Genomic DNA, 14235 nt, shown 5'->3' on the forward strand with positions numbered 1-14235 from the left:
ATCTGCAACATATGTCAAACATATCTCTCATGAATGATATCAAGTCATTTTGAGCAAGAAACAACACTCCAGTTACAATGTAAAAGCTCCAATCACTTTTTGGCAAAGTGACTTTGATATATTCTTTATTAACCAGCGTAAAAACTGTCACTAACATTAAAAATGCATTTTTTCAGTGAGATCTGGCCAAGAGGGCAGCAGAAATTGCAACAAATATAACAGTTTTATAACAAAATTTTAAGTGGTCAAAAAGGACTGGATTGATTACAATGTAGATACAGTAATGAACAAAGATACTTGCAAAACAGGTTATTTCCTTATTTTATATGTAAAGCCCTTCATAAATCCTGTTGACTACAGTCTATTTAGCGATATAAGCAAAGATATTACACATCAAAACCACACAGAAAAATCGGAAATCACTTTTTGGCACAACACTGGCTTGCGTGAGTGAGTAGTTCATCCACACCAGCAGGTGGCAGTAATTCACCACACAAGTCTGCAAGGAGGAGGAAAATCCGGAGACAAATACGGAAGGCGCGCTCAGGAGAAGGCAAGTAAGTAAACTTGATTTCATTTAACTGGAAATTATCTTGTTTTTTTTAAGTTTTAAAAGTTAGACAAACTATAAAATTAAACGGGATCCGTTTAGGAATAACCACTGACTGACTAAAATTTCTAAAATGCTGCAAACGGGAAACGGTAAGTTGAAGCTGTTGAAATGCCTGTCTGTAACGTTACTTAGCATCAACTAAAAACCTCTTTTAAAACATAACAATCGTAGTTACAATATTCATTTACTAAATGCTACCGTCAGCAGTTTTAGCCGTTCAGGTTCCGGCCCAGTTTGCTGTCATGGCCGTAGAAATGCTGTTATTGCTAAGGTTGCATGAGTCAGTAGTTGTAACTTAAGATCCTCTGCTGATACTTGAAGTCACACTCGCTTCAGAAAGTGTTACTTTTACTTTTTGTACACTTGACAGCTGAAGTCCAGTGAGTTTTAAGGCTGATTTGTCAGATAGCTGGGTCGGATACTCTTATGTATTTAGCTTGTGTTTTTTTGGATCACGGAAAGAAAGAATGCTTTAATAAAAGAATAAGTTTGTCACTTCTTCATCACATTTTTACGTTTAGCCAGTACAAAATTGATGTGGTGTGATCAGTATTTACCAAGAACATGAGTAAATGCAATCTTATTTGCTTGTGTAACTCACTAATGCGGTTACCTACTGATTAGCTGATATATTGGTGTGTTACGGTTGTGTGATTTCTTTTTTTTTCCCATAGTACGATTGCCCTATTGTATCGGCAATAACCGATACCATCGCTGCTGGGGTTGAGCGTGGAAGGGTGGTGATAATCACAGAGGATGCTACCCACCCTCCACAAAGCATGCCTGGTGGTCAAACACAAAAAACAAAACTCAGAGAGACATACAGTCATGTGGAAAATAAATAAAGGTTTTTATAGGACCCTCCAAAGTCCTGTGAAAAAATAAGTACATCCTCACTGTTTCCATAGGAATTAAGAGGTTAAGTAGCAGCCAGGTGGTGCTGACAGATTGCTGGTCTGGAGACTTCTCCCCAAGGTCAGACCGTGCAATGCTCTGAGAAATTGTAAAGTTAAAAAAAAAAACAAAATCCAAGAGCTACATTCAGACTCTACTGGGCTCTGTGAGCATGTTAAACACAGGTTCATAACAGTACAATTAGAAAAAGACTCAACAAGTATGGCTTGTTTGAAAAGGTTGCCAGAAGAAAGCTTCTCTCTAAAAAGAACATGGCAACACAACTTAGGTTTGCAAAGTTGCATCTGAATAAACCTCAAGACTTCTGGAACAGTGTCCTATGGACAGATGATACCAAAGTGTAAATATTTGGCCATTATGCACAGCACCACATTTGGCAAAAACCAAAGACAACTTATCAGCGCAAACACCGTAAACCAGTTGTCAAGCACAGTGGTGGAAGGGTGATGATTGGGTTGTGTTTTGCAGCCACAGGAGCTGGGCACACTGCAGTCTCTGAGTCAGCCATGAACTCCTCTGTACACCTAAGTTCTCAAGGCAACAGGAGGGCAATGATTCCAAGCACACCAGCAAATCTACAACAGAATAACTTGAAAAACAAAGAATCAAGTCCAGACCTCAACCTGATTGAAAAGCTGTGGCTCGCAGACTTCAGTGAAGAGTGGGCAAAAATTCCTCCATAATGGTGTGAGAGACTGATAATGTCATACAGACAATAATAATTTCAAGTTATTGCTGCTAAAGGTGGGAGTCCTGTGAAAACTTCCTTTTTTTTCACATGGCTCCACCAGGGAGATTGTTTTCCACCTCCAGCAGGATTAGAAAGAACTGGGTTATTCCAGTGGGTGAGCCTAATTTCCATACAAAGGGTGAAGGATTTTGCCCACCATAGTTAGTAGACAGCTTACAGCTGAACAGTTGAAATGGTAATAGGTCTTAACTTTTTTTAGGCCTTTAGCTTTACTAACTTGCTTAATGTTTTTATTTGTGTAAAATGGCTCACGTGTTTCTCTATACCTTGCCCTCCCCACACAGTGAAGTGATTCCCAACATACACACATGGTGAAACAGAAACTGGAAAAGGAGATAAACTAGCATGTCAGGAAACACACAGTTACATTAGGCTTAATAAACTACTGGACATAAACACCCTCCTTATGTTTTCTTTTGTTGGATGGAGCTGTGTAGCTTGCACCACACACACAACTGGGAGCAAGAATTTTCCAGTTATATGCAAAGATGTTGACATGAAACTAAAATTGAATATTAAATTGAATATGAATATTAGTAATGATAATGTTGATATGAAGCATTAATGGGATAACAGGTTAAATATTGCTTTAACTGGCAAGTCACTGGTGATCATTCTGACAGTCATTGATTCCTGAGATCATCATCCATTATCACAACAGTCTGTCTAAATGAATAAAAGCCTCCTCTCCTTCTCTAGATCCAGAAAGAATCATAATTTCACTATTATTCATTGGCCTTTAACTGTGCCTAGCCTCTGTTTCTTCTCAAACTTGCAAAATCCCTTGTCTGAGATGTGCATTTTGTAACTTGTGTAATTGTTGGTTAAGTTGAAGACCACCTTTTCTCTGTGTCCACAGACATGTCACGACAGATGGGAGACAACCATCGAAGGTTTCTACAAACCATGATGGTCAACGGTATTATCGACGAGCACGGGGCAAGGGCGCTCTATCAGTATTGCTGTGAAACACACCACAGTGAGTATATTTCTGTACATCTAAACAGTCACTGTTAGTCCAGAAAAACTCAGAGTGCACCTCATAGTGTATCTGGAGACAAGTGTAAACTTAGAATAAGATCTGAGTAGACACCTGAATGACAAGAGTAGCATCACCCCTTTAGCCAGTCCTGTCAGTTTAAATTTATTTGGTCAAATTATTGAACATGATAAGGAATATCTCTAGTTTGGGGAAAATTTTGACTTACAGTTGAGTCCAAAAATGTAAAATTACCGAAGTGACAAATTTAATACTTCGGTTTAGGGATGTTCCTGGTGACTAATTTAATAGTCGACTAAACAAGGGAAAAAATTAGACTCAGATATAAAATACATTTTTTTTTGCCTGTTTAATGGACAATGTCAAAAGCTGTCTAAACAAAGGCATTTGAAACCATTAAACGCGTTCTACTATGATGAAGGCACAAACACATTTGTCCCGCTAGTTTTCTCACTTCTTTGTACAAAACGTAAATGCAAGGAGGGAAGGGTGTTTCTTTGGAGGTGTGCTTACGTTATGGCATTTCTATAACCATGTAAGGGCTGCAGCTCCACCTGGTGGCAGATGGCTGCATAACATTTAGGATAAACATTTACCCGCACTGGGTTTACAGACACCTTAATAATTAGGCTAACCGACTAGTACGTCTGGTACCGACTTGTAACAATAGCGACGACTAATCGGCTAGTCGAGTAATCGCGCACATCCCTACGTTCGGTTACAAAGCATCAAAAATTAAAAAAAACAATCTGTGGTGGATTCAGATACTTTTTAATGTACTTCTTACTGCTCACTCTCAAGTACAGCCAGGCTACGAAGGAGCAGATACTAGCAGCTGGTGATGTGTGACCCAAAAGTAAACAAATGACTCAACCAGGCATGACCTTTGCACTCGCTAGTTGCACTCTGTATTACAGGAAGAGCAAAGGATGGAAGTTTTTTTTTTTTTTTTTTTAAAAGGACACTAACAGACATTGTTGTACTTGTTATTTTCTGCAGCACAGTACGCACCTGACAAGCTGGATGAATTCATTGATACTATCAATTCAAGACTGCAGCCAATGTTCATGCAGATTAGGAAAGGGATGTCTGAAGATAACGGTCAGCAGTACTACGCCTTGGTTAGTGATCTGATGCTTGTATTGAGTCTGCATTATCAGGACTGTCTTAAGTTGCAAAGATTTTTGGTTAGTCACTGTTTTGGGATCATAACTGAGAAATTAGGCTACAAATTACAGTTTAACTTTAATCCTGTCCAGGTGAACATGGCTGAAACTGACATCACCAGGATGTCGTCAGATTATGCTGATAATGAACTTGAGCTCTTCAGGAAAACGGTGAGTTAAATTCGCAGGAAAAAAGCCTGCAAAATAACATATTACGCACACCTCCACTATAAATTTCTATATTTATATTTTTAAAGTCTTTGGCAGTAATGTATATTGATATCAAACCCTGAAACAGTAGGTTGCAGTCCAGTGTAACACTCCAATTAGTGAAATTAGCCATAAACAGTGGACAAACTTTAATTTTTAGTTTTAAAAGACAAAGGAGTGAATTACCACACACGGCTTTGTGGGTGGCTGTGGCTCAAGAGGTAGAGTGTTCACCAGTTAGAAGATTGAAGGTTTGATTCCTGGTTCCTCCAATCCACACGTTAAACTGACCCGAAGTTTTTAGCACGCATAACGGTTAGAAAGTCCTTACAAGAATAGAATAAAGTGCGGTATGGATGAATGTGGCTTGTAGTAAAATTGATGTTGTGCTTAATGTGAGCTGTTCTAAATCAGATGGACCTCATTGTGGGCTCTGAGAATGGCAAAGCGTCCTCCACTGATATCCTGAACACCACGGACTCCATGACCACCAAAAAGCTGAAGAAGAGTGAAACGGAGCACCTGTTGAGCCGACTTGTGCACGACAAATGGCTCAGTGAGGTAAAATATACAGTCTCCACCAGGATTTCACAAATCTGATTTGTGTTTATTTCCTACAAATTACATGCTCTTTTTGTGTGAACAGACGGATGGTTATTAGACTGATTTCAGTTCTTCAAGTTACATTTTATATCTGCTGGACCTCTTTTCTAAAGCAAGCTTAACACAGTCACATTACCTTCAAAGTAACCATATTCAAAATGGGAATGCAGCAGGAAAAGATTGTGCAGTTCATTAACATATTTTGTAAGATTAAGGCACAACAAGAATATATGAAGTATTAATCTGACTTTTGTATTTTAGCAAGTAAAATGAACAAGTGTGGAAATTTATGACTCCAATATTATTTATACAGGAGTGCCTTTTTAGCTTGGCTGTGTATTAACACATTTTTTTTTTTTTTAAGTATGTAATTGTGTGCTGTTTGTTACCCTAGAAACGGGGCGAATACACCTTATCCACCCGGTGTATCATAGAGATGGAGCCATATATTCGCACAATGTATCAAGACCAGTTGAAAGAGTGCCACATCTGTCGTAACATCGCTTTCCAGGTAAATGCCCCCACCCCTTTAATAATATCATCCTTGTGCCCACCTGACAAACACTTGAATTATTTCAGGCATTGATTTTGTTTGTTTTTTTTTCACTAAACACAATCGCATTACAAATACCAGATCTTGTTTGCAGTAAAATTGTTCTTGAGTAGCTATGTCTGTTTTTTTTATGTGTGGTTGCAGTACAGAGAATAAATGCCATCTGTAATGTTGACTACCTACTTTATTGGGTACAACTACTTGATAAAGCGTATATCTAATTTGCCATTCACATGGCAGAAACTGATGGAAACATATTCTGCTGAAATCCAAACTAAGCCTCAGCTGGGGAAGGAAGGGGACTGAAGTCACTTTAAATATGCCATGGCTGGTTTGAGTAGTTCAGAAACAGCAGATCTAATGGGATTTTCATACATAACAATTCTAGAGTTTACAAAGAATGGTCCTGGAAAGGGGAACAAACATTAGTGAGTGCTAAATGTCTGGGTGAAATTGTCTTGTTGATGCCAATGATTTCACTGTATTTAAATGCCCTAAACAGTCACCAGATCATATTCCCACATTGCTGAAATGTTGTAGAAAAACAGACTTGCATAATAAAGATGCAGTCCACAAAAGTGAATCATTTGGGGGTTGGTATGAACCAAAACCTCTGAGGAAGGTTTTCAGCACCAGGCTGAATTTATGCCTCAGTATTTAAGATAAGACCAACCTGGTATGAGTATAGTGTACCCAGTAAATGACCGGTCAGTGTAATTGTGTGACCAGCCTTTTTATTGTACAGTATTTGAGCTGAATTATTTTTTTTTCTCTCTTGTTTTGTTTTCAGTGCCAAATTTGTGAGAACTCCACATGTGGCATAAAAATACATAACCCATGTGTGGCCAGATACTTCAAAGGCAGATCTGAGCCGCGGTGTCCGGCTTGTGATGACTTCTGGCCACATGAAATCCCTGGTATATATTGTTTATTTATAAATGCTCTTTGTGGACATATATCCAATAATTAAGTGTCCTATCCTTTGGTGCCTCTACTGGAACTGAAAAAAGGAAATAAGTGCATAAAAGAAAAAGATTTCAGTATGATTGCTGCTCTAAAATTTGTTTAAACATATTTAAATGTAAAGTGAGTCGAACAACAAAACAAACTCACGTTCTTTGTTCTTTTTATTACAGAAGTCAAACGGCCTCATTCACAGTCCAGGAGATGAAGACTTCAACATTAGTGTTGTTCATTTGTTTGTTTGTTTTTTGGTTTGGTAATTTAATATAGTATAAATGTCTTTCTTGTTTTTGCTTTTATACATAAAAATAATAAATTGTTTCATTATTATTCTTTATTGCATTTTATAGATATCATCAAAAAACAAAACCTGTAGAGTTTGTCATTGTAGTTTTGCTGACATAATGATGAAATAAATCCATCTGAAAATATAGGTCAGCTATGTTCACGGTCAGAAAGAAACTCGTGTTTTGAGTTTTTCTTGTGTGTTGCGATATCTTCTGCAAACATTTTTAAAGAAAACCTAAATCAAGCTCAAGTTGAGTCACTGCTCAGTGAGCTGTTAGTGTTTGGTGTAATTAAGGTGATGTTTATTGAGTAGATGGATTTTTTTCTTTTTCTTTTTTGATTCTTACTCTAGCAATGTGATTATTTTCTTTCAATCTTTGAGCAACCTTATCACAGTTTTCTAAAACCCAATTTGTTTTTAGTCATTAACCTACAGACTGTGTTAACCCAAAAGATATAAGATCCACTTTATTTATCCCAAAGTTAGGAAATTTCTTTGTTGCAGTAACTAAAACATTATGCCACACACATGCCTTGATAAATTTATCTATAATGTAACTAAATAAATCTAAATTACATGTTTGCTGATTCCCAGTTCTAACAAGAGAACAGAGAACAGTGGTTCATATAAAATAAGACTTAAATGTCAGTAAATCTGTCACAGGCCTCTGCTACATATGGAAAAAAGCAGTTTTATATTGTTTTATTCTCTCGTGGCAGATGATATGATTCAGGAAAAAATGTGTTACTTTAAAGTATATTTGCTTCAGAGGAGTCCTTCTCTAGTATCTTCAGGGTGACAACGAACCACATAGCTTTTCTAAACCATGGGTAGAAAAAAGCATATATCAGTGGGTTCAAACAAGAATTGAAATACAGCAGCCAGGAAACAATAGCCCAAGATGAAGCACTGTTTGAAATGTCATGTCCTGCAAGAGAGGGATAGTAATATGGACAGAAACTCATCAAAAACACTAATATCACAACACCAAGAGTCCTGGCTGCCTTTCTCTCAGATTTCTTTGCAGTGATTTTTACTGTACCACCTGCAGCAGCTGTAATATGACACTGCATGGCACGAGCCTGAGACACAGCCACAACAAACACTCTCATGTACAGAATAATAATCATCGAGCAAGGACCGATAAAAGTAAACACAAGGTCAACGGTTCCAGAGACATAGTTAATCACCACCAAACACTGACCATGACAGGAGTTAAATCTGTCTGGCTGCCTAAGATGCTCCTTTAAGATCAGCCCATTGTAGAGGAGCGAACAGGCCCAGCACAGACTCACAGACAGCTCAGCTCTGCTGAAAGTGATTTTGGTGGGATACTGCAGAGGATAACAAATAGCTACATAGCGATCAATTGATATGAGCACCATGTTTCCCACAGAGGCTGAGGTGAGAGTGAAGCCGATAATGTAAGACAGAGCACACATGAGATCACCAAGCAGCCAGCAGGTTTCTATAAACCGTACAGTTTCCACCGGCATCACCAGCAGCCCAACCAGGAGGTCTGAGATGGCCAGGGAGAGCAGGAGCACATTGGTGGGCTTGTGGAGCTGCCTGAAATGAGAGATGGATATGATAACCAGCACATTTAAAATTACAGTTAGCGCAGAGATGGAGAAGAACAGCATGTAGAGGAGTACAGCCTCAGAGTGAGGACGCATTAAACCACTGCAAGACAAATTCACAAGCTCAGGGTAACAGAATTTAGTTCCGTCCTGGCTGTCCATCATTCAATACTAACGAAAGGATGAGCTGCTAAGGTCAAGCTGCCTACTGATCCCATGAGCCATTGCAAAGCTTATTTATCTCTAATGGCGCTCCCCCTTCTCTCTATAACTCCCAAGTCATCCTTTTCATCACTGTCTGCTAAGCAGTCACCCCGAGCCCCCCCTTTCTGAATCTATTCTCTCCTACTTTTCTCTCCTCTCCCTGTCTCCTTGTGTTCCACCCCTTCCATACTCCTCCCTTGCTTATTCCACCTTGCTCCTTTCTTCTTCCACTTCCCTTTCATCACTTTTTTGTGTGACTCAAGACTCAAGTTTCAAACTTCTGTGAAGCAGATTAAAGTTTTGCATTTTACAACTTTACGGCCAAAGCATTCGTAAATAAGCCATGAGGTCCTTTGTTGCTTACAGACACGTCTGTTTTGACATTGTTTGACTTCCTGAGACCTGAGCTTCTGTTTGAGATGCATTTTTAATTTCTCCCAGCTATTTGGGATAAGTTGGACCTGAAGTATAAAAACAGAGAATCATCTTTGAACGGGAAGTAATTATTTTGGTACATAGTTGTTACATACTTAAAGAAAAGGATGCACTATGCACACAGTGGGTTTGTTTTACACCATAACACAATAAAGTCAATATTATTTAATTAATGAAGTATAAAACACTTTATTGAGCACAACAAAGTATAAGATGTAGAAAAGCCAAAATGTAGTGTCCCTATATGAGGATACAGTGTCTCAGGAGGTTAACCAGAAATATTAATCAATCTAATAATCAAACAACTCAATTTATCCCTCCAAGAGCTTTGATAGTGTTACTGTTCAAGTCACTTGAAGCATTTACTGATTCAAATATCTGTGAAACAAAGAGTGAGTGCTTTAGCTTCTGCAGTATTTCTAGGTTAGCAGTCGAATATAAGCAAATTTGCAACACTGACCTTGGTTGCTCCTTTGTACAACAGATTATATTTCCTTGAGTTGTATGTCTTACACTGAATTGGTGTTTAGATTAAACTCAAGTGGATTCGATCTAGTCATCAGACACTTATAAACACGCTATTATTTATTTATTCTTGGCAAAAAAGGACTTTCTCAGGACATAATGGGTAGACTGCTTTGCAGAAACTCACTGATTATATCCAAAGTGTGATTAAGTGGCCTCTTCATCAGAAGATCACTACATTAGGTTTGTCTGCAGCAGGCCAAATGCTTTGGGTAAGAACAGCTGATTATGGGGAAAAAAGTGTTTGTGATAAATTCAAGTTTAAAATTTGTGGCAGTAGATTGGTGTCTACTATATAAGGAAACAAAGGGGAGAGGTGAATGATAGAGCAGTTAAACATAGAGATCAGGCGGGGATTTAAAGGTCTGAGGTTGTTTTGATAGCAAATTACATCAACTAAAGCCTCACCAAGGAAAAGGAACATTCCTTTCTTCAAACCTGCCAAATCTACTGGTTGGCCTCTTTGTAGAAACAAAATCACACCGCTGTAGATAATGAGCCCAAACACACCTAAAAGTTACACAAGAACTACCTGAAGAGCAAAGATGGCAAAGTGCTGACTTTTCTCTGGAGCCGTCTGACCTCTGAACAGTTATGGGAGCACTTGAAGTCAAGCTGGGGGTAGTGTGGGATGTCAGGTTTTTCACAGACTCTTGGAGTCTTACCTGCAAAAGTTCATGTTAATATGAATACGAATACGAATACCTTTATTAGTCCCACAATGGGGAAATTACAGTTAACAGAACACATCCAAGAAATACAAACATAGAGACAAACACAAACAGGGGGACAGGTGTCTGAGGTCATGCAGCCGTTTTACCGGCGCTACCTTTAGCAGGAAAACAGAAAGAGATACACTGGGATAGGTAGGTTCAAAAAAATCATCTCGTACTGTGTTCATTATGAACACCTTACGAGGTTCCAAAAAGCACCTCAGCAAAGCAGTAGCACATTTAAAGCCTGGAGAGCACTAGGGTGGGTAGGGGAGGGGCTGCAGAACTAAGAGCAGAACTAATACAATTTTTTAGATGTTAAATATTTCACTCAAAATTATAAACTGTTATTGTAATGTTTAATTAAAAAAAAAAGTTCTATTAAAACTGTTGGTCTTTCCTGCATTTTAGCTTCATAATGCACTCAGTGTTTTGAATGGGTGCCAGGTCTGAACTGCAGGCAGGCCAGATTAGCACTGCTGCTCCTTTTTTACGGATGCCATGCTGTAGTGTTTCTGGATCTTGTTTACGTGAGTTTTTTTTTTTTCTTTGCATTGTAAATTTTTACAAGTTTTCCTATAGAATCATGTCTGTGTTTAATGCAGTGCTGCCTGAGGACTTGAAGATTACCGGCATTCAATCTTGGTTTAGGGCCTCATCTCGACTGGATTCATTTAACAATATTGCGTACTGCAGATATAAAATTCCCATATCAAATCAGGGAACGTTTTCATATTATGAGCTAGATGACACCTAAAAGCACTGTGTTAGTTTTCTTAGAACAAGTTCATTTTACTTCACCTGAGGATTTTCCCATCAGCCCTATATGTTTGTACGTCACAGCAACTCTTCATATAGACCTTTTACACAGAAATCATCCATTCATAAAACCATAAAAAGTAAAAGTAAGGCCACCTGGATTTTAGTTTGATTTTCTGGTATTCTGTATGCTGGCACATTGTGACACTGTCAGGACTGACTAGGACAAATCAATGATATAAAGTCATTATTAATGCTATTAGTCTGTTTTAGTGAAATATGGTAATATAATATCAGAATGCATTAGTACTGTTGTCATTAGCATAAAATCATCAGCATCATGAGCCCCTTTATCATTCTTTGAAGTCAGCTGTAATCCCTTGATTACAGCATGTCTCAGCTGCCATCAGAATTATCAGTTTGTATTATGTGAAGCTTTGAGCTAATGGGAAACATGTCCATGTAAAATGTAGCAAAACACTATACCCTCTACCCCCGAGGACTGAAACATCAGTTTTAGTCCCACAAACTTCTGTCCCACTTTTAGTCCAGGAAGTCACATCATGCTCTGGGCCTGATCACTGGAGGTGTAATAGTGCCGTTAATTTTGTAAAAACCCCAAAGTTGTGATTACTAATTCTCTATTATTTTTTTTTAATGTCTGTCATATTATATATGACATTTATTCTACTTTTATCACATATTTGAAACCTTAATTCATGTACTGTGCATTCATGTGGCATATGGTTGCATCATGTGTTTTTGTTAAAGTTTGTTTATTAACACCTTTAGCCTTAAATTCACATGAGGTTTAATGTGATATTAGACATGACTACAAGGTGTAAACACGTCCCTCTGGTACACAACACACCCAACAACTTTAAGGTTTGTTTTTCTTTGCTGGAGCCAGTGTATTATCAGAGGTATTGATTTCTTGTGTGTGTCATACATAGTGGAAATTATAGTTTCTTGTACTTTCACATTTCTACTAGTATTAATTGCTGTATCTAAAATCATATAGAATACCATATTTAAATGGCCTTAACCTATCTCATTAAATATGGAGATGGCAAGCCTAAGTGTTGAACTTATCACTGATGCAGGTTCATTTATTTGTTGTAGCTGTTATAGTTTATTTTTACTTTTCCACACTGAAAGTACACTTACAGCAGGATTCCCCTCACAGGAAGTTTTCATTAATGTTTCAATATTTAAATACATTGATGCTTCTATTATTGCGTTTCTTCCCTTTCTGATACATTCTTTCTGATACATTGATTAAACACTTAAATAGTGGATTTAGTACATAATATATTTTTAGATTGCACTGCAGATTATTTTCCTTGTTCCAGACTTCTGAATTTCTGCCCACTGTTCAATTTTGTTCAGCAATTCAAATACAACACTTGCAAAAAATTAATAAAAAAAAAAAAGGTCTGTTTGGGGAAAACAAACGTGGTTTTCTTACTGCACACCTTGGACATGAAATAATTTACAGAAAGACTTACTTAAACATACCTATATCTATTGGTGAATTTAAAAGCATCAGTTCAATTCAATTCAAATCCGTTTTATTTATATTGCAGCAAATTACTACATCAGTCACTTCAAGGTGCATTATATCGTAAAGACCCTGCAAATGCAGTGAAGGAGACCTGTGGATGTTTTTCTACACAAATGTTTTTATGTTATGGGCATTTGTATATTGTATTTTATGTTGTATTTGTTGAATTTTTGAGATGTTTTGAGCTTGTATGGCTACTACTTTGGCCAGGTCTCTCAAGAGATTTGATCTCAGTGGGACTACTGGTTAAATGAAGGTAATAAAAAGCTGTAATTCCAGTTTAGTAGTGATATAGTGTATGTGCCAAACAGCTGAGTGTGCTTGGTCTCGTGAATTTAAGGCATGGAATGCTCAAGTTTGATTTAAATGCCAGATCACACTTATTATCAAATTTTTAGGAGCATTTTAAATTAGATTAGATGAGACTGAAATTTATTGTCATTGTACACAAGTATAAAACGATACAACGATTTCTCTCACACTTGAAACATCAAGTAAACCAGCTGAGGAAAAGGTTAAAGTGACAATAGATAAGATGACCACTTAGTGTTTTTACAGTTTTTCCCAGTTGTTTTGGTGCAATTCTCACATCAGAAAAGTCATTCTCACTACTCTTACAGTAATGTACTTCTCAGTAATGTATTTTCCACATCCACATTAGCCTTTCTCATTGTTTTTGTACACACTGCTATTGTTTCCATTCATACTTCACTACTAAAGATATTTGTCCAGATACTGTGTTGATACACTTTCCATCTGAACCTCACAGCTCATCAAAACACTTTGTTCTTTTGTCAGTCAGAACTCTAGATCGCTCACTTTCCTGAATAATGTTCAGCACTGTATTAGTGTTTTCAACCAAATTACTTCAAGCTTTTTTTCAAATATATATGAAAGAGCAAGGCCAGCAACACACTGTCAGTGGTAGCAGTGAAACTGACCTTCAGTTGAAAGCAAATATAAACTGGTCCTCTGAAGAGGTTTAGTTGAAACAAATAGAAATACATACTCTTGTGTCACAGGTGCATGTCATGGCACTGCTAATCACACACAAGCATATACTATACATATGCACTCATCGACCACTTCATTAGGTACACCTTGCTAGTACAAGGTTGGACCCTCTTTTCCCTTCAGAGCTGCCTTAATTCTTTGTAGCATAGATTCAACAAGCTGCTGGAAACAGAGATTTTGGTCCATATTTATTGGCATCAACAGCCATACCACATTTAATTACCTTTCTTTCACATTCTGATGCTCAGTTTGAACTTTAGCAGGCTGTCTTGACCATGTCTACATGCCTAAATGCTTTCAGTTGCTGACATATGACTGGCTGATTATATATTTGCATTAACAAACAGTTGAACAGGCATACCTAATAAAGTGGCTGCG

The 14235-nt window shown here is 37.7% G+C and overlaps 2 protein-coding genes across 4 annotated transcripts; one reads left to right on the forward strand and one right to left on the reverse strand.

Moving 5' to 3' along the window:
- Positions 1-436: 436 nt before the first annotated feature.
- Positions 437-7236, forward strand: nsmce1 (NSE1 component of SMC5/6 complex). 3 transcript variants are annotated; one of them, XM_030738635.1, is made up of 8 exons: positions 437-557; positions 3139-3258; positions 4279-4400; positions 4539-4616; positions 5070-5216; positions 5653-5769; positions 6602-6728; positions 6948-6982. In XM_030738635.1, exons 2-8 carry the CDS (start codon positions 3141-3143, stop codon positions 6980-6982), a joined length of 744 nt encoding a protein of 247 aa, XP_030594495.1. In that variant the 5' UTR covers positions 437-557; positions 3139-3140. The 3 variants fall into 3 exon arrangements, with proteins under 3 accessions (XP_030594495.1, XP_030594501.1, XP_030594486.1); XM_030738641.1 differs by having other exon boundaries at positions 499-553; XM_030738626.1 differs by lacking the exon at positions 437-557 and adding an exon at positions 566-702 and having other exon boundaries at positions 6948-7236.
- Positions 7237-7812: 576 nt separating this feature from the next.
- On the reverse strand, positions 7813-8808 carry LOC115788031 (trace amine-associated receptor 13c-like). Its single transcript, XM_030740895.1, has one exon. It carries the CDS (start codon positions 8806-8808, stop codon positions 7813-7815), a length of 996 nt encoding a protein of 331 aa, XP_030596755.1.
- Between the last annotated feature and the right edge of the window lie 5427 nt (positions 8809-14235).

This window comes from Archocentrus centrarchus, chromosome 1 (assembly GCF_007364275.1).
Source record: "Archocentrus centrarchus isolate MPI-CPG fArcCen1 chromosome 1, fArcCen1, whole genome shotgun sequence".
Taxonomy (NCBI): Eukaryota; Metazoa; Chordata; class Actinopteri; order Cichliformes; family Cichlidae; genus Archocentrus; species Archocentrus centrarchus.